This window comes from Melanerpes formicivorus, unplaced genomic scaffold (assembly GCF_026170545.1).
Source record: "Melanerpes formicivorus ecotype bairdi unplaced genomic scaffold, bMelFor1.0.p_v2 SCAF_9, whole genome shotgun sequence".
Taxonomy (NCBI): Eukaryota; Metazoa; Chordata; class Aves; order Piciformes; family Picidae; genus Melanerpes; species Melanerpes formicivorus.
The window spans coordinates 20,193,941-20,221,506 of record NW_027142361.1 but is presented as its reverse complement, the minus strand read 5'-3'; the positions used below and the strand labels follow the sequence as shown (position 1 = coordinate 20,221,506).

The 27,566-nt window shown below is 49.2% G+C and overlaps 1 protein-coding gene across 2 annotated transcripts in view; it reads right to left on the bottom strand.

Moving 5' to 3' along the window:
• MTMR9 (myotubularin related protein 9) overlaps window positions 1-27,566 on the bottom strand; it is a 118,781-nt gene that overhangs the window by 78,537 nt on the left and 12,678 nt on the right. For both annotated transcript variants that reach the window (XM_068143216.1, XM_068143217.1), the window contains exons 4-8: window positions 20,618-20,791; window positions 16,155-16,372; window positions 14,607-14,768; window positions 10,599-10,740; window positions 8,795-9,015 (exon numbers count right to left, since the gene is read on the bottom strand). In XM_068143216.1, coding sequence (XP_067999317.1) covers window positions 8,795-9,015; window positions 10,599-10,740; window positions 14,607-14,768; window positions 16,155-16,372; window positions 20,618-20,791 — 917 coding nt within the window. The remainder of the gene's footprint in view (window positions 1-8,794; window positions 9,016-10,598; window positions 10,741-14,606; window positions 14,769-16,154; window positions 16,373-20,617; window positions 20,792-27,566) is intronic.

Below are 27,566 nucleotides of genomic sequence, written 5' to 3'. Positions count from 1 at the left end.
CCAAAACGATATTTACAGTTCATGAGTAAAGTTCATAGTCCATTCCGGCTATGCTCAGATGTAGATGATTCAAAAGTCCAAGAAAATCAGAAAATGAGAAAAATGGAAAACAGTTCATTTCTTCACCGACGAAGCAAAGAAAAGGGAAACAGGGAATCTCAGGGTCTCTTAGTTGACTCAGGGCTCTCAGGGATCTCAGGGTTCGTGCACCGTAGATTCCTCGTTGATTCTTCCTTTGGACGCGATGTAGCTGTACAACAGTTCGAAATTAACCTCTTTCAGCTAAAGTTAGATTTCTTTGTGGAATACACTGAATTTCACCATTCTCTTGCATTACCCAATAAGTGTGACCCGGAACGTCAGCTGAAACCACCCCTCGGACAGGTTTAGCCTCTCCTGAGGGCGAAAATACCCAAACAGTTTTACCTAACAGATTCTTTTCTCTAACAACAGGAACTCTATCACATTCTACTTTCCGTAGAAAATCTGAATGTGCAGGTCCAGCTCGGTTCACTGAACCTCTACTATTTACCAGCCAGGTTGCTTGTGCTAAATGTTTTTCCCAGTTTTTCAAAGATCCACCCCCCATGGCTTTAAGAGTGGTCTTCAACAAATCGTTGTAGCGTTCAATCTTCCCTGAAGCTGGTGCATAGTAAGGAATATGGAATATCCACTCAATACCGTGCTCTTTTGCCCAGCTCTTTACAAGGTTGTTCTTGAAATGAGTTCCGTTGTCTGACTCAATCCTCTCTGGAGTTCCGTGTCTCCACAGGATTTGTCTCTCCAGACCGAGAATGGTGTTGCGTGCAGTTGCATGTGGAACTGGATAAGTTTCCAACCATCCAGTGTTTGCCTCTACCATAGTAAGCACGTATTGCTTACCAGAACGAGAACGTGGTAGAGTGATGTAGTCAATCTGCCAAGCTTCACCATACTTGTACTTGGACCATCTGTCACCATACCACAAGGGCTTAAGTCGTTTTGCCTGCTTAATAGCAGCACAAATGTCACAGTCATGGATGACTTGCGTGATAGCATCCATGGAAATGTCTATGGATCTGTCACGAGCCCATTGGTATGTTGCATCTCTGCCTTGATGTCCTGATGAATCATGAGCCCACCGAGCTAAGAATATCTCACCTCGGTGTTTCCAGTCGAGATCAAGATTAGAGTCCATGTCTACTTGAGAAACTCTTGCAGCTAGATCTGCCTGATGGTTGTGTTGCTGTTCCTCAGTAGCTTTGCTCTTAGGTATGTGAGCATCGATGTGTCTCACTTTCACTGGAATTCTCTCGATTCGATCAGCAATGTCCTGCCACAGGTCGGCTGCCCAAATGGGTTTTCCTTTCCTCTGCCAACCACTCTTCTTCCAGTTCTTTAGCCAACCCCATAGAGCATTGGCTACCATCCATGAGTCGGTGTAGAGATAAAGCTTTGGCCATCTCTCACGTTCAGCTACGTCGAGAGCTAGCTGGACAGCTTTTACCTCTGCAAACTGACTGGATTCTCCTTCTCCATCTTTCGCTTCTGCAACTCGGCGTGTTGGACTCCACACTGCAGACTTCCACCTTCGCTTGTTTCCAACAAGACGACAGGAACCGTCTGTGAACAAAGCATATTTCTTTTCATCGTCAGAAAGGTCATTGTAAGGAGGAGCTTCCTCTGCACAAGTTACTTTCTCCTCTGGAGGTTTAGCACAGTTGATACTTTCAGGCCAACTTGAGATCACCTCCACTAGACCAGGTCTTTCAAGATTTCCCATTCGAGCTCTCTGTGTTATCAGAGCCATCCACTTAGACCAGGTTGAGTCTGTGGCATGATGTGGTGTGGATCCTTTGCCTTTGAACATCCAATTCAAAACTGGTAATCTGGGAGCTAGAAGAAGTTGTGATTCAGTTCCAATCACTTCAGAAGATGCTTTTACTCCTTCATAGGCAGCTAAAATTTCTTTCTCTGTTGGAGTATAATTAGCCTCTGAACCTCTGTAACCTCGACTCCAGAAACCTAGAGGTCGTCCACGTGTCTCACCTGGAGCTTTTTGCCACAAGCACCAGGTTGGACCATTGTCACTTGCAGCCGTGTACAAAATGTTCTTAATGTCTGGACCATCTCGGACAGGTCCCAGACCCATTGCTAGAATTACCTCTTGCTTTATCTGGTCAAAGGCTGCTTGTTGGTCAGGTCCCCAGTAAAAAAGGTTTCTCTTTCGAGTCACATCATACAGAGGTTTCACAATCTGACTGTATCCAGGAATGTGCAGTCTCCAAAATCCCACTATCCCCAAGAAACGTAGGGTCTCTTGCTTGTTTGTGGGACTTGCCATGGTAGAGACTCTATTTACCACATCCACTGGAATGTGTCGACGTCCATCCTGCCACCTCACTACCAGAAATTGAATCTCTGTGGCAGGTCCTTTCACCTTGTCTCGCTTAATGGCAAAACCTGCATTCAGAAGAATGTCAATGATTTTGTTACCTTTCTCGAAGACTTCCTCAGCAGTTTTACCCCAGACGATGATATCATCGATGAACTGGATGTGTTCTGGAGCACCACCTTTCTCCAGAGCATCGTGGATCACTGCATGACAGATGCTTGAGCTGTGGATCCAGCCCATTGGCAGCCTGTTGAAAGTGTACTGGATTCCTCTCCAGGTGAAAGCAAACTGAGGCCTGCATTCCTCTGCTATGGGAATAGAGAAAAATGCATTAGCAATGTCTATGGTAGCATACCATTTGGCCTCTTTGGATTCCAGCTCATACTGTAGCTCCATCATGTCTGGCAGTGCTGCACTCATAGGTGGTGTTACTTCATTCAGGGCTCAGTAGTCAACCGTCAGACGCCAGTCTCCATTCTGCTTCCGCACAGGCCATACTGGACTGTTGAAAGGTGAATGAGTTTTGCTGACGACTTTCTGACTCTCCAACTGACGAATCAGATTCTGAATGGGCAACAAAGAGTCACGGTTGGTTCTGTATTGTATGTGATGCACAGTCTGAGAAGCAACCGGCAATTTAATGTCCTGTATCTTATGTTGTCCCACAACAGCAGATTCATCAGAAAGCTCAGGACTGGCAGATAGCTTCAATTTTTGTCCATCAATTTCTATAGAAGCTACTCCAAAAGCCCATTTGTAACCTCTAGGGTCTTTGAAACGCCCTTCTCTCAGAAAATCAATTCCCAAAATACAAGGTGCGTCACGTCCGGTCACAACTGACTGGCTGGAGGATAGCCCTGAGGAGAGAGACTTGGGGGTGCTGGTGGACAAAAAGCTCAACATGAGCTCTCAATGTGCTCTTGCAGCCCGCAAAGCCAATCAGATCCTGGGCTGCATCAGGAGAAGTGTGGCCAGCAGGTCGAGGGAGGTGATCCTCCCCCTCTACTCAGCCCTGGTGAGACCCCACCTGGAGTACTGTGTCCAGTTCTGGAGCCCCTATTACAAGAGGGATGTGGAGGTGCTGGAACGTGTCCAGAGAAGGGCCACGAGGATGATCAGAGGGCTGGAGCACCTCTCCTATGAGGACAGACTGAAGGAGTTGGGGCTGTACAGTCTGCAGAAGAGAAGGCTCCGAGGTGACCTAATTGTCGCCTTCCAGTATCTGAAGGGGGCCTACAGGAAGGCAGGGGAAGGACTTCTCAGGATATCAGGTAGTGATAGGACTAGGGGGAATGGAATGAAGCTGGAGGTGGGGAGATTCAGGCTGGATGTGAGGAGGAGGTTCTTCACCATGAGAGTGGTGAAACCCTGGAATGGGTTGTCCAGGGAGGTGGTCGAGGCCCCGTCCCTGGGGGTGTTTAAGAGCAGGCTGGATGAGGCTCTGTCCAGCCTGATCTAGTGTGGGGTGTCCCTGCCCATGGCAGGGGGGTTGGAACTAGATGATCCTTGTGGTCCCTTCCAACCCTGAATGAAACTATGAAACTATGAAACTGTATGCTTCCTCCATTGTTTACCAGTTAAACTTATATTAACCTCCTCTTTACTTAACTCTTGAGATCCACCAGTGACTCCCAGAATAGTTATAGACTCTGATCCCTGATAATTTGATGGTATTATGGTGCACTGAGCTCCTGTGTCAACCAAGGCCCTGTACTTCCGAAATTGTGAAGTGCCAGGCCACTGGATGTACACATCCCAATAGATTCCATTATCTCTGTTATCCCTCTCCTCCCCCTGGCGGGAGGCAGGGCACCCCTAGTTATGGGGAACATGCGCACATGTGCATTGGACATAGTTTGCAGGGTTATAACTTTGCATGTTATAACTGGAGCCACTGTTGGAGCCATAAGAGTCGTTCTGGGGAACTGTGGAAGTAACAGCTACCCTTCTGGTATTGCTACCTCGGGTTCTGCCACTTTGCAATTCCCTCAGTCTCCTAAAAAGATTAGAAGTTGGTTGGCCATCCCAGCAGTTCATGTTCTCACCAAACTGATCACGCAGAGTCATCCAAATAGTTCTACGTGATTGCCTTGGTGGACTGTTTTGGAACGACCTGTTTTGGAATGACCTGTTTTGGAATGACCTCCTTGGAGGACGTGTATTCCTCACAGATGAAACTTGTATCCACCTGGAGGAAGAATTGAAATTATCCTTCTGTGCCAATTGGTATATGGAAACTTTTAACTCTCTTATGCAATTCTGTATATCACCAGACATAGTTTTAATGGCCGAAACCAAAGAACCACGTGTGATGCTATCCTCCAATTGTCTCATTTGATCACTGAATTGGCCAACCGTAGGAGAAGCTCCACCATAACTTCTTGACACAATTCTGCTTGCCAGAATGTTTGCATAATTAGAAGGAGCAAGTTTGATGATCTTTTTAGCAAGACCAATACCCACAGGAATGTCATCAGGATTCAGAGTTTCATGCTCACCATAGAGTAGCTCTCTAACAGCAAATTCTCTCAAGCGCTTAATTCCCTCATCTATGGTAGTCCAGGGTTTAGGGTTCCATGGAAGATCATCTCGGGAAGGGTATCTCAGGGCAACCGCTATTAAAAGGCCTATCCACAGATTAACCTTACCAAGAGCTTCGCCTAGATGTCTATCTATTCCATTGTCCCTTGAGAGAGTTCCTAACTGAGCTGCTGACTTGTCTCCAACTGTTAGAGCTGAAGCACCTGTATCATAACACCTACTAAGCCAAGCTAGAACTGGCTCCTTATCTGCCCTGGTGAAATCTTTACGGACATTTCGGAATTCCTCCCGTGGTGACGAACAGTCTGAAATGTCATCTTGGTCTTCGTCTCCCTGAATTCTTTGTCCATATAATCCTGCTGTCATTCTCCTAAGGATCTCTTTAAGCTGAGAACCACCTTTGCCAGCTGCTTTCCTAACTTCATCTCTATCCTGCTTTGATCTCACTAGGTTAGCTAGATTTTTAAAACAAACCTTCTGTTCCTCCTCAGCAGGATCTTTTAGATCAGAGGGCCCCTCACCAGGATCAGTCTCCAGCTCCTCTTCTTCTCCATCTTTGGCCTTTGCACCTCTAGTCTTTAAAGGAGCCACCTTAACTGGAGCTGTGTTTGAATTTACAGCCACCTTAATGGAAGCTGACAGGTCCTGAGATAAATCAGCTGCTGGGGCAGTGACTTCTGGTCCCACCGAGGGAGTGGGTGGAAGTGACGTTGCTCCGTTAATGGCCGACGGAGAAGAAGAAGAAGGAGAAGGAGTGGGAGAAGGAGTAGGTGCCATGTTGATACCAGCCGATGCCCTTGGCTGCTTGCCAGAATCAGCAAAGTCATTTAGAGCTGCTTTACCAATTAACTTTTTAGCCTTCTTTTTGACTGACACGGGTTCTCCACAGTCCTCGTCACTAGATGACTCTGGGACTGATCGAGAGCCACGGCGTTTTCTTTTTGATCTAGTTTTAATAACAAAACACGCCCTGGACACCTTTTTCTCTCGCCACAAGGAATACAGAGAAAACACATTAGTTATCACCAGCAGCAGAATTATACACATCACATAAATCACCTTTGGATCCCAGGCATCACCTAAAGTTACTCTCTCCTCCGGTGGAATCTTAAAACCCTTTATCTCAATCGGGAGAGTGGTGGAGGTAACATTCCTGTATCTCACTGGCCATAGGAAATTAATACATTTTCCATACCATAATTTAACTCTATACATAACCCACATATAAATTGTCCGCACCAAATATTTACCCAGGTAATCCAAAATCAAACCCAAACAATATCTGTAAACCAGAGCCCCAAAAATTGAAAAGAATAATCGCTCCACAAACCACAATACCTTCATGTTTGCTAATTCAGCTAGAAAACACTAAATCAATCAAGTAATAAATTAAACTAATTATCTGCCGCACGTTGGGCGCCAATAGAAAAAATGTGGTGGGGTGGAAGGGTAAGGCCAAGAAGCCTCCTCCCTTCCCCCTTGTAAGGTAAAGGGAAAGAAACTTGAAGGAAAGGAAAAAAAAACTCACAAGCTGAATTAGCAAGGCAGTGGAGCTATATTTACAAAGCAGTGTAGGATTTGCAGGGGAATATTTACAAATTTATAATATCTACAATATATACAAAGATATACAACAGAGTAACACAGAAATGAGGGTAACCCCCCTCTGCCGAGGGGGTTCCCCACCTCCGCTCTCCCCTCTTTCCCCCCCTTTCCCCAGAATGGGATAGAAAGAGAAAGAAAAGAGAGGAAAAAAAAAATGTTAGAAGCAGTTTGTGTTAATTGGAAAGGAGTTAATACAGGCCTTTATCGGTTCTGAAGGCCAAAGCCTTGGCAGAAAGCCCAGCACAGAGATAGCTGCTGCACTGTGGAGAGGCGGAAGCAAGACTGAAGATAGAAGTACCAGAGTGCCCAGTTCACTCCCAGTTCACTCCCAGTTCAGAAGGTGCTTCCTCCCACTTCACCAATGAAATAGTTTAGATTATTCTTTCCGTTTACCACCTTCCGTCCACCATATTCCCTTTCTTAAGGGCACAGCCTCAAACGGTCACAAAGAGACCTTTAAAGTCCAACCATGAATCTAACACCACCAAATCCACTGCTAGACCATGTCCCTCAGCACCACATCCACACATCTTTTAACTGCCTCCAGGGATGGTGACTCTACCACTTCCCTGGGCATAGTGAAGGGCCCCAAACTGAATCCATTACTCAAGGTGTAGCCTCAGCAGTGGTGAGTACAGGAGGACAATCACCTGTCTAGTCCTGCTGATCACACTATTCCTAACACAGCCCAGTGGTGATGGGTGGAAATTCTTCAAGGAACCCCACAAGATGACAATTTAAGTTAGTAGGTTCAACATGGAGAAGACTAATTCAACTCCCTGGCTACACCACAGATTTCTTTAGTCACACTGCCCCACGTGCAAGAGCTCCCTAACATTCCACCAGGACTTTACCTTGAGGGTGGTGGAACACTGGAACAGGGTGCCCAGGGAGGTAGTTGAGGCCCCACCCCTGAAGATATTCAAGATAAGGCTCAACAGGGCTCTGGGCAGCCTGATCTAGTGGAGGATGCTCCTGCTTACTGCAGAGGGGGCTGGACTGGATGACCTTTGGAGGCCCCTTCCAACCCAAACCATTCTATGACTCTGTAACTGCAGTGAGAGAAGCTATGAGAGACCACATCAGCACCATCACCCTCCTCCGATCTTTACACAGATTCACAGGTTGCACTGGGTTGGAAGGGACCCCTAAAGGTCATCTTGTCCAACCCCACTCCACTCAGCAGGGACATCTCTCCAACTAGATCAGGCTGTCCAGGGCCACATCAAGTCTGATCTCTAACATCTCCAGGCCTCAACCACATCCCTGGGCATCCTATTCCAGTACTTCACTTCCTGATGTCCAACCTAAGTCTACCCCGCTCAAACCATTGCCCCTTGTCCTATCACTACAAGCCCTTCTAAACAGTCCCTCCCCAGATATCTGGGGAAAAACCTCTTTGCCTTTCCTATCCAGCAGCCAGAGGAACCCAAGGAATTATGACAAGTACCAATTAAATCAGCACCACAAATTGCAGCTCTGAAAGGAAAGATGTTTCTCCTGAGCCCTTTCTGGAAGCTGCAAGGTGATAACAGATTGGATCCTGGTTGAAAGGGTTGGGTTGTTTTTTTTTTCCTCCACTGCTGTCCTTTCTACCTTACATTCAGTGAAATATAATGTCTGCAGAAGCCTACATCTCCCCTGCTCCACTTCAAAACCATTTCCCCTGTTCCTATCGCTACAAGCCCTCCTAAACAGAGAGAGCTGAGGTTGCTTAGCCTGGAGAAGAGGAGGCTCAAAGGAGAACTTCTTGCTCTCTACAACTACCTGAAGAGAGGTTGTAGCCAGGTGGGGGTTGGTCTCTTCTCCCAGGCAACCAGCACCAGAACAAGAGAACACAGTCTCAAGTTGCGCCAGGGGAGGTTTAAGCTGGATGTTAGGAAGAAATTCTTCATAGAAAGAGAGATTGGCCATTGGAATGTGCTGCCCAGGGAGGTGGTGGAGTCACCATCACTGTGTTTAAAAAGGGACTGGATGGGGTGCTTGGTGCCATGGTTTAGTTAATGAGATGGTGTTGGGTGATAGGTTGGACTTGATGACCTTGAAGGTCTCTTCCGGTCTGGTCTGGTCCAGTTGATGAGATGGTGTTGGGTGATTAGTTGGACTTGATGATCTGGAAGGTCTTTTCCAACCTGATCCACTCTACTCCAACAGTCCTTCCCCAGCCTTCCTGTTGGCCCCCTTCAGTTAGTGAAAAGGCAGGTATGGAAATGTGGTTCTTTTGTCAGACACAGCCTGGTGGCTTTGAACCCTTGAAACCTCATTCTCACCAACCTTTCATGTTCATTGTTGCCCAGGAAAGTGCCAAACTGGGAGGCATAAGCATGTTCAAAGAACATAATGAGGAACTGCTCGTTGAACTCGAAGGAGCAGGGGAACTGCCGCAGGATTTGCCACACACAGTCCAGGAAGAGGAGAAACACTGGGGCCTCCCATTTCTGCTTGCTGTTGGAATAAGCTGACTGGGCACAGCGCTGCTGGAAGGGGTGGCCAGCCTGGAAGGAAGAATCAGAGAGATGATCACACACAAAGAGCATGCAGCAGAGGCTTCAGAGCTAGGCCTGTCCGTGCTGCTGCGCTGTGCCTGCTCTTTCTGACAGCTGTGATCTTGCCAAGCACTCAGCTGCAAAGTGCAAGCAGCCACAACCAGCTCTGCTGCCTCTCTCAGGCTCTGTAAATAGCTCTATTTTTGGTCAGAGGATGTTACCATGAACAAACAGTTAGAGGTGCACTGAAGGACAAGGCTGAGGATAGCAGCTGCAGAAGTACAAAGAGGAAAACTAAGGGGTTTGTGGTTCCCACTGAAGAGTGCTCTAAGGAGATGTTCAGCCTGAGCACTCAAAACAGGCAGTTCCACAACCCCAAAAAACTACCAGGAGAGGCAGAGGCCTCATGGAGTGAGTGCCAGAGGTACAGAATCCCAGGATGGCAGGGATCTCTGATAAAGCAGGGTCACCAGGATCACATGCAGAGACTCCACACCCAACCTGGGCAGCCAGTGCTCCATCACCCTCATAGGAAAGGTTCCTCCTGTTCAGATGCAACCTCCTGTGTTCCAGTTTGTGCCTGTTGCCCCTTGTCCTGTCACCTGGAAAGAGTCGGGTCTCACCCTCCTGACACCCACCATTTACATATTGATATAAGCAAAGGGACCTGGGAGTACTGGTTGACAGTAGGCTGAACATAAGCCTGCAGTGTGCCCAAGGTGCCAAGAAGGCCAATGGCATCCTGGCCTGCATCAGGAACAGTGTGGCCAGCAGGAGCAGAGAAGTCATTCTGCCCTGTACTCAGGACAGGTTAGGCCACACCTTGAGTCCTGTGTCCAGTTCTGGGCCCCTCAGTTTAGGAAGGATGTTGAGTTCTGGAACATGTCCAGAGAAGGGCAACAAAGCTGGGGAGGGGTTTGGAGCACAGCCCTGTGAGGAGAGGCTGAGGGAGCTGGGGTTGTTCAACCTGGAGAAGAGGAGGCTCAGGGGAGACTTTCTTGCTTTCTTGCTCTCTACAACTACCTGAAGGGAGGTTGTAACCAGGTGGGGGTTGGTCTCTTCTCCCAGGCAACCAGCACCAGAACAAGAAGACACAGTCTCAAGCTGTGCCAGGGGAGGTTTAGGCTGGATGTTAGGAAGAAGTTCTTCCCAGAAAGAGAGATTGGCCACTGCCTGGAAGTGTTTAAGAAGAGACTGGATGAGGCACTTAGTGCCATGGTTTAGTTGATGAGATGGGGTTGGGTGATAGGCTGGACTTGATGATTTCAAAGGTCTTTTAAACCTGGCTAATTCTGTATTCTGTATTAGGAAGATTCCTTCTCAGTCTTCTTTTTTTGTGGGCTAAGCAGCATCAGGTCTCTCAGCTTTTCTTTGTCAGAGAGCAGCTCCAGTCCAAGCAGCACCTTTGCAGCCCTCTGCTGGACTTTCCAGTAGCTCCTGGACAAAGGACTCGGGATGCTGCTTTTAGGACAGAAGCCACTGACACTAAGCAGGGCTGCAACAAGGCCCAGCCTGCCTGCTGTGTCTCAGGCTATTCCTCTACACAAGTGTCACTGGAGCAGATGGACATTTTCTCCAGAGGTACTTCTTACCTGCAGCCACTCCCTCACAACCAGAGATTCGAAGCCACGGATGGTCCTGCACCTTGGATCCAAGATGATCTGTGCCAGAGAGGTTACCTGCAGTGTGGAATCTGTCCCTTCCGTCCCATGTACTAACACTGATGCACCTTCCCTGGGAAACAAAGGTGGACAGGAGTGTGAGTGAGTAGAACACATCGCAAGGTCAGAGTAAGGAAGTTGGGGCTGTTCAGTCTGGAGAAGAGAAGGCTCCCAGGAGACCTTATTGTGGCCTTCCAGTATCTGAAGGGGACCTACAAGAAAGCTGGGGAGGGACTTCTTAGGGTGTCAGGAAGTGATAGGACTGGGGGGAATGGAAATGGGTAGATTGGGATTGGATGTGAGGAAGAAGTTCTTCCCCATGAGGGTGGTGAGACACTGGCACAGGTTGCCCAGGGAGGTGGTGGAAGCCTCATCCCTGGAGGTTTTTGCAGCTAGGCTGGATGTGGCTGTGAGCAACCTGCTGTAGTGTGAGGTGTCCCTGGCCATGGCAGGGGGGTTGGAACTGGATGATCCTTGAGGTCCCTTCCAACCCTGACAATTCTATGATTCCACACCCCATGGACACCAGCACTGTTACCCTGAGGATGCTTTGCTGCCTCTTGACCCCTTCTTCCCTCCCCACCCCACACAGCAGCATACCACCTTCTCCAGCTGGATCCTCACCAACACTATCCAGGCCTTTGCATCACTACAGACCTCATTTTTGCTTTGCTATGCATTCGGGCAACCAGACCCTTTGCCACAGGGATGGAAGATGCACAGAGAGATCTCTGCTATGGTTCTGACTATTTTCAGTTGGTACTCCTTTGAGTTACAGCAGGGGAAATGCATCTCAACATTTGCTTGTGTCATTTATTGGATGGTTAAGGCCTTTGAAGTCTTCCCACAAGCACTGCAATGAATACTGATCATCCCCTCCTCCCCCCAGCCCACTCAGATGCTCCTGCAAAAGAATCCCATGAGATGATTTTGCTCAAAACTGGGCCACAATTAGAGTTCACTGCAAACCAAAAAGGAAGCACAAGAAAAAGAACAGGCAGAGCTGAGCCTCCAGAAAGGCAGCAGAGTTAAGTGTGCTGCTGAGCAAAGGAGCTTGTCAAAGAGCCAGCACAAAGGCTCCTCACTCACCAGCCAGCACAAGTAAATCAGCAGAACAACGTGAAGAGGGGTTGGGGCAGGAAGGTTTTGCACACAGCAAGACCTCCATGCTGTCCAGTGGGACTGTCCAGGCCACCTGATTCCCTACCCTCTTGTCCATCCTAGGCTGTGTAGCAGTTCCATGTGCCCACAGAAAGCCAGGGAGTGATCCCCAAGTAAAGAGCTACAGTTTGTACACAGTCATCTCCAAACAGCTGGGAACCTCCAGTAGTGATGCTCCCTCATCCAGCAAAACTGCTGGCACTGCTAATGCCATGGTGTGAGAGACTAAAAGTTTGTCTCTCTTGGTGTGACTCAACAAAGATAAAACCACTTGCTGCTTGCCCAGACAATTGCTGATATGTGTTGGGCAGAGCCACTGGAATGACTCTTGGAAGGTGCAAAGATAACATTGCTCACTGGGCCACAGCTGGCCTGACAACAATGGATTCCGAGGCCACCTTCGGGAATATGCATGAGACAAGATAATCTCCACCCATCAAGTACCCTGGGAAGGGTGACACAATGGGTTCACCACCTGTTTTCCTGATGTGTAAGGAGTGTGGGGGCTTGTCTGGATGGAGACGGAGGCGGCGGAGGGCCCCTCCCACTCCCCATCTAGACCTCTGCCCAAACACACAGAAATACACAGAAAGATTTACGGAGGAATGATACCTGGACATTTACCTAAGGATGATTTCCTTGCCTCTGAATTCCTGAGGGACAATACTTGGACACATACCTAAGGACTAAAAACTGTATAAAAGACTGGAGCCCCTACTGGCTACTTAGAAGAAAAATGTGGGGGACTGTGTCCCCCGGACTGGATGATTAAAAGAGAAGAAAAGCGCAGGAGATGAAGGAAAACACAGGAGACGGACCATGCCACTGAGAAGGAAAAGCCCGGGACAATGCTGCTCCGGAGAAAAGAGGCCGTGGAGCTGGCCAGAGGACCATATCTCTTCTCCAGCCAAAGCCTCAGCACCCTTTCTCTACAGACCCAGGCTGCGCAGAGGACCACAGCTCTTCTCCAGCCAAAGCCTCAGCACCGTTTCTCTACAGACCCAACATCTCCTGCAGCACTTTTCCTCCTGTGACCGTTTGAGGCTGTGCCCTTAAGAAAGGGAATATGGTGGACGGAAGTTGGTAAACGGAAAGAATAATCTAAACTATTTCATTGGTGAAGTGGGAGGAAGCACCTTCTGAACTGGGAGTGAGCTGGGAGTGAACTGGGCACTCTGGTACTTCTATCTTTAGTCTTGCTTCCGCCTCTCCACGGTGCAGCAGCTCTCTTTCTCTGCTCGGCTTTCTGCCAAGGCCTCGGCCTTGAAGACCAGATAAAAGCTGGTATTAACTCCCTTCTAATTAACACGAACTGCTTCTAACATTTTTTTTTTCCTCTCTTTTCTTTCTCTTTCTATCCCATTCTGGGGAAAGGGGGGGAGAGAGGGGAGAGCGGAGGTGGAGAACCCCCTCTGCCGAGGGGGGTTACTCTCATTTCTGTGTTACTCTGTTGTATATCTTTGTATATATTGTAGATATTGTAAATTTGTAAATATTCCCCTGCAAATCCTACATTGCTTTGTAAATATAGCTCCACTGCCTTGCTAATTCAGCTTGTGAGTTTTTTTTTCCTTTCCCTTCAATTTTTTTTCCCTTTTACTTTACAAGGGGGAAGGGAGGAGGCTTCTTGGCCTTACCCTTCCACCCCACCACACCTCCTCAGACTCAAACTGTCTTGGGGGGGTGAGGGGTGTGGTAATATAATTCCTTTCCTCTTCTCTCTCTCCCTCTCTCTTTTCTCCCTCTCCCCTTCTTATGTCCACTTTATTTATGTAATAGATAGTCTAGCTGTTGATATTTTGGCCTCGTTTGTGCCTCTAATTTCACATCACGGGAATATTCTAAAAGAACTGAGTCTCTTTCCCTCTCCAGACCGAGACACATGGCTAAGTGCCAGCTGAACCCCACTCTTTGGGCAGGAGTTGTCTCCTCCCTTTCAGAAGGAATAGCTTTGCAAAGGCACTGCAGCAGTGCAGCCTTGTCCTTATCTTGCAGAGCCACCAAACTCTTCAGTTATTTGGAGACATTATCAGAATGCCATCCAGGTGCTTCTGAGGGCAGAACAAGAGGACACAGTCTCAATCTGTGCCAGGGGAAGTTTAGGCTGGAGGTGAGGAGAAAGTTCTTCACAGAGAGAGTTGTTAGCCATTGGAATGGGCTGCCCAGGGAGGTGGTGGAGTCACCATCCCTGGAGGTGTTCAAGAGGGGATTGGACATGGCACTTTGTGCCATGGTTTAGCCATGAGGTCTGTGGTGACAGGTTGGACTTGATGATCTTTGAGGTCTCTTCCAACCTTGGTGTTTCTGTTGCTGGTTGCCTGGGAGAAGAGACCTGATGCTGCTTAGCCCACAAAAAAAGACTGAGATGGAATCTTCTCAATACAGAATTAACCAGGTTGGAAAAGACCTTTGAGATCATTCTGTCCAACCTATCATCCCACACTATCTAATCAACTAAACCATGGCACCAAGCACCCTATCCACAAGAGGACACAGTCCCAGGCTGCACCAAGGGAGGTTTAGCCTCAAGGTGAGGAGAAAGTTCTTCACAGAAAGAGTAATTTGCCATAGGAATGTGCTGCTCAGGGAAGTGGTAGAGTCACCATCCCTGGAGGTGTTCAAAAAGTGATTGGATGTGGCAGTTGGTGCCATGGTTTAGTAGTCACGAGGTGTTGGGTGATAGGTTGGGCTTGATGATCTCCGAGGTCTTTTCCAACCTTATTGAATCTATGAAATTCCAGGTTTTCTGGAAAACAAACCAACCAACCAACCACTTACCTGTCAATGCACTGAGCTGCCAGACAAGCTGCAGTTAGAATCTCCTTGATGTGAGTCAGCCAGTTGGAAGCTTCCAGCTTACTGAGCCAATGGTCTATGTTGTGTGACTGGTCATTACAAGCTTCCACAAGCTTGATGAGGCTCTCCTGCAGAATATTAAACCTTTGGGAGAAGTAAAATATGACTGACCTCAGCAGCAGTTCCATGTGCTCACAGAAAGCCAGGGAGTGATCCCACAGCAAAGCTCTGCAGTTTGTACAGAGTCATCTCCAAACAGCTGGGACCCTCCAGCAGCGATGTTCCCTCATCCAGCAAACCTGCTGGCACTGCTAATGCCAAGCCATAGCTGACTGCCAGCTGAACCCCACTCCTTTGACAGGAGTTGTCTCTTCCCTTTCAAAAGGAATAGCTTTGCAAAGGCACTGCAGCAGTACAGCCTTAGAGGACACAGTCTCAAGCTGTGCCAGGGGAAGTTTAGGCTCGAGGTGAGAACAGACCAGGGCAGACCAGTTTTTTGGGGGGAAGAGCTTTAACCTGCAGAAGTTTTGGTGGGGAAGAGCTTTAACCTGCAGAGCTGCAACAGTAATCTGAAAGCCATCCATCTTAAGGACACCAAGCTCCATTCTAAAGCAGAGGACTTCAGACTAGCCTCAAGTTCTCAATGTAGGGCTACACTAAGATTAGTTTGGGCAGGTTTTGTACCTCCTCTGCATTTGTTGCCTTATGTCCTCAAGCTGTGGAAAGCTGGCATTCAGCATGCAGCTGATTAAACCAGATGCTCCTCTGGTCTTGTTTCACAGGGGTGCAAAACTACTGATGAATCAAAGGCAAATTAATGCCCTTTGCAGTGTGTGCTGAGGTCTAACAGAGGATGCAGACTAAATCTCAGAGAAGCTGACAAAGCCACACAATTAATTGCAGGAGATATTTAGTCTTCAAATGCTGTGGTTTATTAATTCCTCTCTTTCTGCTGCTTATGTCCACTTGGAAAATAATCCTCTTCAACCTTAAGTCCAGATAAAAGCTTTAGAAGCAAAACCAAACAGTACAAAGCACCAGGCAGGAAATTCCCTACAGGAGCTCCTTGAGAGCCAGCCTGCTCGGTGATGAGGGGAGCAACTGCTTGCCAAGAGCTCCAGTAACATGACTGCATGGCTTTCACCCAAAACTAAGGCTTGAGAGCAGCTGAACAAGGTCAGACTAAAAGTTTAGTTAACTTAGAAGCTTGCCTCCATCAGTCCTCACCTGCAGAAGTTTTCTAGCAAAGTGCCTTGCTCATTCCTGTGCATTGCTGCGAAGGGAAACACAGCAGGGCTGGAGGTCAGGGAAAGAGATGGCACAGGGAGACTGCCTGATAGGTCTGAAATCTGTGGGAGGTTGTTGAGAACAAGGAGCCAAACACAGCTCTTTATCCCCCACATCACCTCAGTTTACCAAACAGGAGCCAGGACACACAGGCACTTCTTCCAGCAGCAAGCACTTCGTGGAACTGTTATTGGCTCTGCCGGTGCAAGCCCATGGAGGAGAGCCTGTGTGAATTCCACCCACCTCTCAATACATTTGTGAATCCTCCTCCACTGGGGATAGTGTGCTTCTTGTTCAAAGCCCCCTCCTTTGGCCCTGGCCTGCTGGGCAACATTCAGTGACCTGGTGTCAATGATGTAGCCCCGCTTGCCAGGCCGCAGCGTGGCATTGATCAGCTTCTCGTCTTCTTTGCAGCGTCTCCCATTCGTGCCTGTAAGGGGCTGGCTGCTTCTCATCATGACCTGTGGGGACAAATAACCAGCAACTAAACACTACAAGGGGAGACTTGAGACTTGAAAGCTACTGAGAACTTAGAGCTGCAAGCCAAGAATGGTGATTGAAACTCACTATGCAAAGCACACCTTCACTAGAGGACTTCTTAGGGGGTCTGTAGATGCAGCCTGCAAAGGGATGCTGGATGGCTGGGCCTTGATGCCAGGCATGGTGAAGAATGAATAGAACTCAGATCATTTTAGAGGTTGGCTGCTTGTGTTGCTCTCCAAATGAGGACCACCTTAAATCTACACCTCTGCTGCTGTTGCAGTGAACAGAACTGAACAAACCAGGTTGGAAAAGACCTTTGAGATCATCGAGTCCAACCTACCACCCAACACCATCTAATCAACTAAACCATGGCACCAAGCACCCCATCCAGTCTCCTCCTAAACACCTCCAGTAATGGTGACTCCACCACCTCCCTGGGCAGCACATTCCAATGGACAATGACTTAAGTGTGTTAAAAAAGCAGAGTTTGGAAGAAGATGACAACCTGAAGATGTTGGCTTGAAAAGAAGCCAGCTGCAGGAAGCCAGTTCAGTGGCTCATAACGATCATAGAATCAATAAGGTTGGAAAAGACCTCAGAGATCATCAAGTCCAACCTGTCACCCAACACCTCATGACTACTAAACCATGGCACCAAGTGCCTCATCCAGTCTCTTCTTAAACACTTCCAGCAATGGCCAATCTCTCTTTCTATGAAGAACTTCTTCCTCACATCCAGCCTAAACCTCCCCTGGTGCAGCTTGAGACTGTGTCCTCTTGTTCTGGTGCTGGTTGCCTGGGAGAAGAGACCAACCCCCACCTGGCTACAACCTCCCTTCAGGTAGTTGGAGAGAGCAACAAGGTCTCCCCTGAGCCTCCTCTTCTCCAGGCTAAGCAACCCCAGCTCCCTCAGCCTCTCCTCACAGGGCTGTGCTCCAAACCCCTCCCTAGCTTTGTTGCCATTCTCTGGACACCTTCCAGAAAGTCCCTGGAGAAGTATGCTGCTGAAATTCACACAGGACACTCCTGTTTTCCAGAAAACCTCAGATGATTGTAAGAATGCTTACAGGAGTGACACAGCTCAAACTATTCTATTCTAATTCTACTCTATTCTATCCTATCCCTTTAATCATTCCTTCAGTACCAGGAGAAAGCTCTTCACAGAGAGAATGTGCTGCCCAAGGAGGTGGTAGTCACCATCCCTGGAGGTGTTCAAGAGAGGACTGGATGTGGCACTTGGTGCCATGGTTTAGTAGTCATGAGGTATTGGGTGACAGGTTGGACTTGATGATCTCTGAAGTCTTTTCCAGCCTTATTGATTCTATGATCGTTATGAGCCACTGAACTGGCTTCCTGCAGCTGGGTCCTTTTCAAGCCAACATCTTCAGGTTTTCATCTTCCAAACTCTGCTTTTTTAACACACTTAAGTCAACCCTGTGTTAAAAAGCCTCTGAGGTACAGTTTGACCCAGTGGCTAAACTAACAAACCTTAGGCCAACATATTTCTGAACTGCCATCTCTCTTCAGTAAATGCCTTTCAATTCAGAAAAGCAACCCATCAGCTCAAATGGCAACTGAGGGCAGCCAGTCAGCAACCCCAGCCTCAGGAACCCCCAAAGTCAGGAGAACAACGTGACACAGAGCATTACTGTCACAAGTTCAACCACTCCAAGCCAAATGCTCTCATGTTCCTTACACTTGAAAGATGCAGAATTCCAAGGTATAATTGAATAAGGCTTCCTCCAAGTATTCAGCTGGGCTGAGAAAAAGCAGAAAGTTACCATGTTCACAGAATGTTAGGGGCTGGAAGGGACCTCAAAAGAACATCCAGTCCAACCCCCTGCCAGAGCAGGATCACCTATGACAGATCACACAGGAACACATCCAGGCAGGTCTTGGATAGCTCCAGAGAGGGAGACTCCACACCCCCCCTGGGCAGCCTGTTCAAGGGCTCTGTCACCCTCACAGGGAAATAATTCTTCCTCCTGTTTCCATGGAACTTCCTATGCCTTAACTTCCACCCACTGCCCCTTGTGCTGTCACTGGGCATCACCCAGCAGAGCCTGGCTTCAGTCTCTTGGCACTCACCCTTTACATCTTTATAAGCACTGATGAGGTCACCTCCCAGTGTCCTCTCCTCCAAGCTACAGAGCCCTCAGCTCCCTCAGTCTCTCCTCATAAGGAAGATGTTCCACTCCCTTCATCATTTTTGTGGCTCTGTGCTGGACTCTTCCAAGCAGTTCCCTGAAGTCCTTCTTGAACTGAGGGGCCCAGAACTGGACACAATATTCCAGATGTGGCCTCACCAGGGCAGAGGAGAGGGGGAGGAGAACCTCTCTCGACCTACTGGTCACACCCCTTCTAATGCAACCCAGGATGCCATTGGCCTTCTTGGCCACAAGAGCACATTGCTGGTTCATAGTCAACCTTCCATCCACTAGGATCCCCAGGTCCTTTTCCCCTTCCTTGCTCTCCAGTGCAGTTGGTGGGTGGTTAGTTTTACTGCAAAGCTAAAAAACCCCAAAGTCAGACTAGAGGTCCTCTGATTCAGGGCCCACAACAGGAAGCACAAAACCCTTCTAAAATTCAACTAAGAAGCCTGGCTACATTTCCAAGCTGCAGGGTGGACATCCCAGCTTCCTCAGAAACGTTTACCACAGTAAGGGATCCAAAGAATTGCTCAACAGCTTCATGAGGTGCATGTCTTAATGACAGCCTTGCAGTTCCTCAGGTAGATCTGGGCTTGCTGAGAGGTGGTGAAGTTTGTGCAACACCAAGGAGTCACTGCTCCCAAAACATGTTACACTGACAGGCTTGGCTTGGAGAACAGATTGTTCTGATCACTCCCTTCAACAGCTCCACAGGAGGAGCAGTGCTGGCTCTGGGCATGCTTGCTGCTATCAGCACACCACTGTGAAGGAGACAGCCCACCACCCTGAGACAGGTCAATGTGCTTCCTGCCACCCTCTCAGTGTGAAGCCTCTTGGCAGATGACTCAAGCAGGGGTGCCAGCAGTGGCTTTGCAAGTCTCATCTTGGTCTTACATGTGTGTGCAAGCTCATATGCTCCCAACCAAGCAGACTAATAGCTGCTTCTAAAATGGAGATTAACTCGTTCCACCACCCAGACACAACTTAGAGATTCATAGAATGGTTTAGGTTGGACAGAACCATGAAGATCATCTAGTTCCAACCCCCCAGGCATGGGCAAGGACACCTTCCACTAGCCCAGGTTGCCCAAGGCCTCATCCAACCTGGCCTTGAGCACCTCCAGGGAGTGGGTATCCATGACCTCCCTGGGCAACCAGTTTCAGTGTCACACTGTAGATTGTCCTTATCTTTCTTATAGGCCCCCTTTAAGCAGTGAAAAGCCACAATAAAGTCTCCCTAGAGCCTAGTTCAGGCTGAACAACCCCAATCCTCTCAGCCTGCTCTTACAGGAGAGGTGCTCTGGCCCTTTGATCAATTTTGGGGCTCCAGCAGGTCCACATCCATCTTGTACTGAGGGTTCCAGAGTCTCATGCCACTGGAGAACAAAAGGGGCAAACAGATCCTGAGCTGAATGGTGCTAAAGCACAAGCAGCAGGAGTGGGGAGGTCATTCTGCCCCTGTACTCTGCACTGGTTATGCCACACCTTGAGTCCTGTGTCCAGTTCTGGGCCCCTCAGTTTAAGAAAGATGTTGAGTTGCTGGAAGGTGTCCAGAGAAGGGCAACAAAGCTGGGGAGGGGTTTGGAGCACAGCCCTGTGAGGAGAGGCTGAGGGAGCTGGGGTTGCTTAGCCTAGAGAAGAGGAGGCTCAGGGGTGACCTTATTGCTCTCTACAACTGCCTGAAGGGAGGTTGTAGCCAGGTGGGGGTTGGTCTCTTCTCCCAGGCAACCAGCACCAGAACAAGAGGACACAGTCTCAAGCTGTGCCAGGGGAGGTTTAGGCTGGATGTTAGGAAGAAGTTCTTCACAGAAAGAGAGATCAGCCATTGGAATGTGCTGCCCAGGGGGGTGGTGGAGTCACCATCAGTGCAGGTGTTTAGGAAGAGCCTGGATGAGGCACTTGGTGCCATGGTTTAATTGATGAGATGGTGTTGGGTGATAGGTTGGACTTGATGATCTCGAAGGCCTTTTCCAACCTGGTTGATTCTATTCTAGTCTATTTTTTCAGAGGTTCTCTCCACTCAAAGCTGTGTTTGCACTGCAAGGGCTCCCACAGCTCCCTCAGGTGCAGCTTACCATCCCATTCTTCTTATGGTAATAGCTGAGCACGGGGAAGCGACAGCCGTGGCGGAACAGAGCCACCTTCCGAAGCGCTTCATCGTCAATGGCCTTGGGGACGGTGACGAGTGGAGGGTAGGAAAGGCAGATGGAGAAGTCCTTGTTGATGCAGCTCAGGCGCCACTCATCTGTCTGAGAAAGAGCACAGCACAGCCTTGGCCTCACAAACCTGATCACCGCTGCTACAGCACAGCATGCCAGGCAAGAGGGAATACAGGCTGGGATCAGAAGGGCTGGAGAGCGGCCAGGCAGAAAGGGACCTGGGGGTACTGGGGGTACTGACCTCCTCTTCACCAATAGGGAAGGACTGGTGGGCGATGTGGTGGTTGGAGGGTGTTCGGGGTCCAGTGACCACGAGATAATTGAATTCTCGGTTTTTGGTCAAGCCAAGAGGGGCGGCAAGAAGACCTCCACTCTGGACTTCCGGAGGGCAGACTTTGGGTTACTCAAGGAACTAATTCAGAGGGTTCCTTGGGATAAAGCCCTTAAAAACAAAGGGGTCCAGGAGAGCTGGACCTACTTCAATGAAGAATTGTTGAAGGCTCAGGGACAGGCTGTGCCAGTGTGCCAGAAGATGAGCCGCCGGGGCAGACGGCCAGCCTGGATGGTTCATGAACTTTTAATGGAACTGAGGGAAAAAAAGAGGGTGTATCACCGTTGGAAGAGAGGGGAGGCAACCCACAGAATGTTTAAGGATGTTGCTAGGTCTTGTAGGAAGAGAATTAGGGAGGCAAAAGCACACTTGGAGCTTAAACTGGCCTCTACTGTGAAGGACAACAAAAAGTCCTTCTATAAATACATTAATAGCAAGAGGAAGGGGAAGGAAAACCTCCACTCTTTGGTGGATACGGAGGGGAACATTGTAACCAAGGATAAGGAAAAGGCAGAGATACTTAACACCTTCTTTGCCTCAATTTTTACTAGAAGGGCAGAACGTCTTCCTGACAGCTGGCCTGCAGAGCTAGCAGAAGGAGCCAGGGAGCTGCACAGTTTCCCTATGTTCCATGAGGCGGTGGTTGGAACTCTCCTTAGCAGCTTGGATCCCCACAAGTCCATGGGACCAGATGGGATTCATCCTAGGGTGCTGAGAGAGCTGGCAGATGAGCTGGCCAAGCCACTCTCCATAATTTTCCAGCAATCCTGGCTCACTGGCGAGGTCCCAGAGGACTGGAAGCTGGCCAACGTGGTGCCCATCCATAAGAAGGGCCGGTTGGATGAGCCAGGGAATTACAGGCCTGTCAGCCTGACCTCAGTGCCAGGCAAGATCATGGAACAGGTCATCCTGAGTGCAATCACACAGCACTTAGAGGATGGCCAAGGGATCAGGCCTAGCCAGCATGGATTTAGGAAGGGCAGGTCCTGCCTGACCAACCTGATCTCCTTCTATGATCAGGTGACCTGCCTGGTGGATGTGGGGAGGCCTGTTGATGTAGTCTACCTGGACCTCAGCAAGGCCTTTGACACCGTCCCCCATAGCAAACTGCTGGCCAAGCTGTCAGCCCATGGCTTGGACGGGAGCACACTGCGATGGGTTAGGAACTGGCTGGAGGGCCGAGCCCAGAGAGTGGTGGTGAATGGTGCCACATCCAGCTGGCAGCCAGTCACTAGTGGTGTGCCCCAAGGATCAGTGCTGGGCCCTGTGCTCTTTAACATCTTTATTGATGATCTGGATGAGGGTATTGAGTCCATCATCAGTAAATTTGCTGACAACACCAAGCTGGGGGCAAGAGTTGATCTGCTGGAGGGTAGAGAGGCTCTGCAGAGAGACCTCGACAGGCTGGACAGATGGGCAGAATCCAACGGCATGAGATTTAACACATCCAAATGCCGGGTTCTGCACATTGGCCACAACAACCCCATGCAGTGATACAGGCTGGGGTCAGAGTGGCTGGAGAGCAGCCAGGCAGAGAGAGACCTGGGGGTGCTGGTTGATGGTAGGCTGAACATGAGCCTGCAGTGTGCCCAGGCAGCCAAGAGGGCCAATGGCATCCTGGCCTGCATCAAGAACAGTGTGGCCAGCAGGAGCAGGGAGGTCATTCTGCCCCTGTACACTGCACTGGTTAGGCCACACCTCGAGTACTGTGTCCAGTTCTGGGCCCCTCAGTTTAGGAAGGATGTTGACTTGCTGGAACGAGTCCAGAGAAGAGCAACAAAGTTGGTGAGGGGTTTGGAACACAAGCCCTACGAGGAGAGGCTGAGGGAGGTGGGGCTGCTTAGCCTGGAGAAGAGGAGACTCAGGGGTGACCTTATCACTCTCTACAACTACCTGAAGGGAGGTTGTAGACAGGCTGATGATGGTCTCTTCTCCCAGGCAGCCAGCACCAGAACAAGAGGACACAGTCTCAGGCTGCGCCAGGGGAGGTTCAGGTTGGATGTTAGGAAGAAGTTCTATACAGAAAGAGTGATTGCACTATGGAATGGGTTGCCCGGGGAGGTGGTGGAGTCGCCGTCATTGAAGGTGTTCAGAAGGAGACTTGATGGGGTGCTTGGTGCCATGGGTTAGCTGTTTGGGTGGGTTGGATTGGTTGATGGGTTGGACACGATGATCTTGAAGGTCTCTTCCAACCTGGTTTGGTTTATTCTAATAAAGGTTTATTCTAATAGTAGGCTGACCATGAGCCTGCAGTGTACCCAGGGGGCCAAGAAGACCAATGGCATCCTGGCCTGCATCAGCAATAGTGTGGCCAGCAGGAGCAGGGAGGTCATTCTGCCCTGTACTCAGCACTGGTTAGGCCACACCTTGAGTCCTGTGTCCAGTTCTGGGCCCCTCAGTTTAGGAAAGATGTTGAGTTGCTGGAAGGTGTCCAGAGAAAGGCAACAAAGCTGGGGAGGGGTTTGGAGCACAGCCCTATGAGGAGAGGCTGAGGGAGCTGGGGTTGCTTAGCCTGGAGGAGGTGTGACATGGGAGAGAGGAAAATTGCCCCTTTTGGTGGCAGCCTAAGTGAAAGGCACTGGAGAAGGTCTATGCTGTGTGCATGATCACAGCAGCTGCTGCCTGCATTCAGGAGCCTGTCCAGACAGTTTTGCACTGTCCTTGTTGTAAACTTATTTAATTGTTCATTAGCCTCCAAACAGCTTCTCTGAACATCGGGACTGTATGCACAGCAGAGGCTCTCCCAGATGCAAAGTTGCCTGCAGCAACCACATCATAGGTAGAGGTGGATCATGGAACAGAAGCCACATAGAATCATGGAATTGTCAGGGTTGGAAGGGACCTCAAGGATCAGCCAGTTCCAACCCCACTGCCATGGGCAGGGACACAGAATCACAGAATAAGCCAGGATGGAAAAGACCTCCAAGATCATCAAGTCCAACCTATCACCCAACACCATCTAATCAACTAAACCATGGCACTAAGTGCCTCATCCAGGCTCTTCCTAAACACCTGCACTGATGATGACTCCACCACCTCCCTGGGCAGCACATTCCGATGGCTGATCTCTCTTTCTGTGAAGAACTTCTTCCTAACATCCAGCCTCAACTGCAACATTGTTTTAGAATCATAGAATTGTCAGGTTTGGAAGGGACCTCAAGGATCATCCAGTTCCAACCCCCCTGCCATGGGCAGGGACACCTCACACTGCAGCAGGTTGCTCACAGCCACATCCAGCCTGGCTGCAAAAACCTCCAGGGATGAGGCTTCCACCACCTCCCTGGGCAACCTGTGCCAGTGTCTCACCACCCTCATGGGGAAGAACTTCTTCCTAACATCCAGTCTCAATCTACCCATTTCTAGTTTTGTTCCATTCCCCCCAGTCCTATCACTTCCTGACACCCTAAAAAGTCCCTCCCCAGCTTTCTTGTAGGTCCCCTTCAGGTACTGGAAGGCCACAATAAGGTCTCCTGGGAGCCTTCTCCTCCCCAGACTGAACAGCCCCAACTCCCTCAGTCTGTCCTCATAGGATAGGAGTTCCAGCCCTCTGCTTATCCTCATGACCCTTCTCTGGACACCTTCCAGCACCTCCAGATCCTTCCTGTAATTTTGGACTCGATGATCTCAAAGGTCTCTTCCAACCTGGTTAATTCTATTCTATTCTAATAGGGGCACCAGAACTGGAAGCAGTACTCCAGGTGACATGATGAGATGCTCACAGCTTATGCTTTTAGTGCACCAATTGCGAGATTTTTCAATAGCTTTATGGGGTGGCTATTTGAAGTGACAGCAGATTTCACACAGCCACGTGCAGGTCTTGCTTACAAGAAAAGAAACTGTGTGGATACGCAACTGACAAACACTCTGCTGCCATGCAGAAGGGAGGAAAGGCTAAAGCAGAACTCTGTGGGATGCTGTTGGAGAGACTGGCTGTCACTGATCTCACTAGTATGAAAAGGAATGGGGGACTACAGAGTTGATTTATCCCCCACTCTGGTAATTTAACACTGCCCATAACCCACTCTCCTCACCATTTATAACAGGAGACAGATGATGCTGCTCTGTCATCCAGTCATACTTCACTGCTACGTGGGAAGGAGGAAGGGAGCAGCAGCAATTAGCACCATTTGTCTCTGGTAGCAGAGCAGCTTCTACAGGGATCCAGTTAACCTCTGCAAAGCCAGCCTCAGGCTGCTAAAATACACTGTGACACAAATCAAGTGAGGGTAAAACCCAGAGGTATGAGTCTCTTGGTTTTTGCTTGGAGTATGCCTGGAATTTTGCCACTACTAAATGGAACAGCAAGGTAACAGCAAGGAGCAGAAATAGATGGAAGCAGTAAGGACTGCAGTGAAAGAAGAAGTGGACCTCAGCTTCAGCCATCACCAGATAAGTATGCTGTGTGAAACTCAAAGTATGAAGCTAACATTTACTTCTCCCAGGAAGAGATCTATGCTTTAAGGAATCAGCAGTTAGTTCCAGTTAAGGATGGAACCTGACCAGAAAGTGGAGGAGAGGATTCCAAAGAAAAAACACAAAGTAGTCAAAAGTATTTTCTTACACACTGCAAAGGGTTAATTCATACACTAGGAAAGAACTTCTCAGAAGAGGTTGTCAAGCCCTGGAATAGGCTGCCCAGGGGAATGGTGGAATCAGCACCCCTGAGTGTATCTAAAAGCTGTGTAGATGTGGTGCTGAGGGACATGGTTTGGCAGCTGACTTAATAGTGTTAGGTTAATGCTTGAACTCAATGACCTTAAAGGTCTTTCCCACTCTTTCTGTGAGCAACTTTCTCCTCACATCCAACCTAAACCTCCCCATGTGCAGCCTGAGGCTGTGTCCTCTTGTTCTGGTGCTGGTTGCCTGGGAGAAGAGACCAACCCCCACCTGGCTACAACCTCCTTTCAGGTAGTTGTAGAGAGCAAGAAGGTCTCCCCTGAGCCTCCTCTTCTCTAGGCTAAGCAACCCCAGCTCCCTCAGCCTCTCCTCGTAGGGCTGTGCTCAAGGCCTCTCCCCAACCTCATTGCCCTTCTCTGGACACATTCAAGTGTCTCAATGTCCTTCTTAAATTGACAGCAGATGAAGATGGGACAGGTGAGAGTAATTCAACTGAGACAAAAATAGAAATCCCTCTGAACTCCTTCAATTTTGTAGTGATTTCATTGCACAAATCTGGTCAAGTTAATCCAATTACTCCCATGAGGCATAAACAGGAAGTGGTAACTGCTGCAGACCAGCTGGGATGCAGACAAAAGAAAACATTCATGTTCTGTGATGCTCTAATGGATGTGGTCTCAGAAACCCCAAGATGATGCAGCAAGTGCAGGCACTTAATGGGAAACAAAGACTTGGAACACAGATGCTAACCTAAGGCACTAAAACTGGTATGCTCCTGGAACTGAGCCAGCTCCTACTCTAGAGAATCACAGGATGCTTGTAAGGGCCCTTTACTGGTCATCTGGCTCAATTCCTCAGCCTAAAATGAAGCTGGAATAACAGAGAGAAGAGGCAATGCCACAAGAACAATCCCTGTCCTACAGGTGCCAAAACACTATCCATGTGTGCTCAACAGCACCTGGAATGACAGGACTGGAAATTCCCCACTGGCTACCCAACCCAAATATTGCCCCAACATGGATTAGACTGCAGGGTGTTTCCAATTTGGCATCTTTAGCTACAGTCATCTTCTTAGAGACAGCTAAAAAGTCTTCAGCATTTTTTCTTTTAAAGCAACTTCCCTTCAGTTGAGGGCTTGAAAAAGATTCCTCCCCAAGCTGTCAGCCCATGGCTTGGACAGCAGCTCTCTGCACCAGGTTAGGAACTGGCTGGAGGGCCAAGCCCAGAGAGTGGTGGTGAATGGTGCCACATCCAGCTGGCAGCCAGGCACTAGTGGTGTCCCCAAGGATCAGTGCTGGGCCCCTTCCTGTTCAATATATTTACTGATGATCTGGTTGAGGGGACTGAGTCCATCATCAGGTAAGTTTGCAGATGATACCAAGCTGGGGGCAGGTGTTGATCTGCTGAAGGGTAGGAGAGCTCTGCAAAGGGACCTTGACAGGCTGGACAGATGGGCAGAGCCCAAGGGCATGAGAGCGAACACATCCAAGTTCCAGGTTCTACACACTGGACACAACAAACCCATGCAGTGCTACAGGCTGCGGTCAGAGTGGCTGAAGAGCGACCTGGCAGAGAGGGAGCTGGGGGTAGTGGTTGATAGTAGGCTGAGCACGAGCCAACAGTGTGCCCAGGTGGCCAAGAAGGCCATTGGCATCCTGGCCTGCATCAGGAATAGTGTGGCCAGGAGGAGCAGGGAAGTCATTGCACCCCTGTGCTCAGCACTGGTTAGGCCACACCTTGAGTCCTGTGTCCGGTCCTGAGCCCCTCAGTTTAGGAAAGATGTTGAGTTGCTGGAAAGTGTCCAGAGAAGGGCAACAAAGCCGGGGAGGAGTTTGGAGCACAGCCCTGTGAGGAGAGGCTGAGAGAGATGGGGTTGTTTAACCTGGAGAAGTGGAGGCTTGGGGGAGACCTTATTGT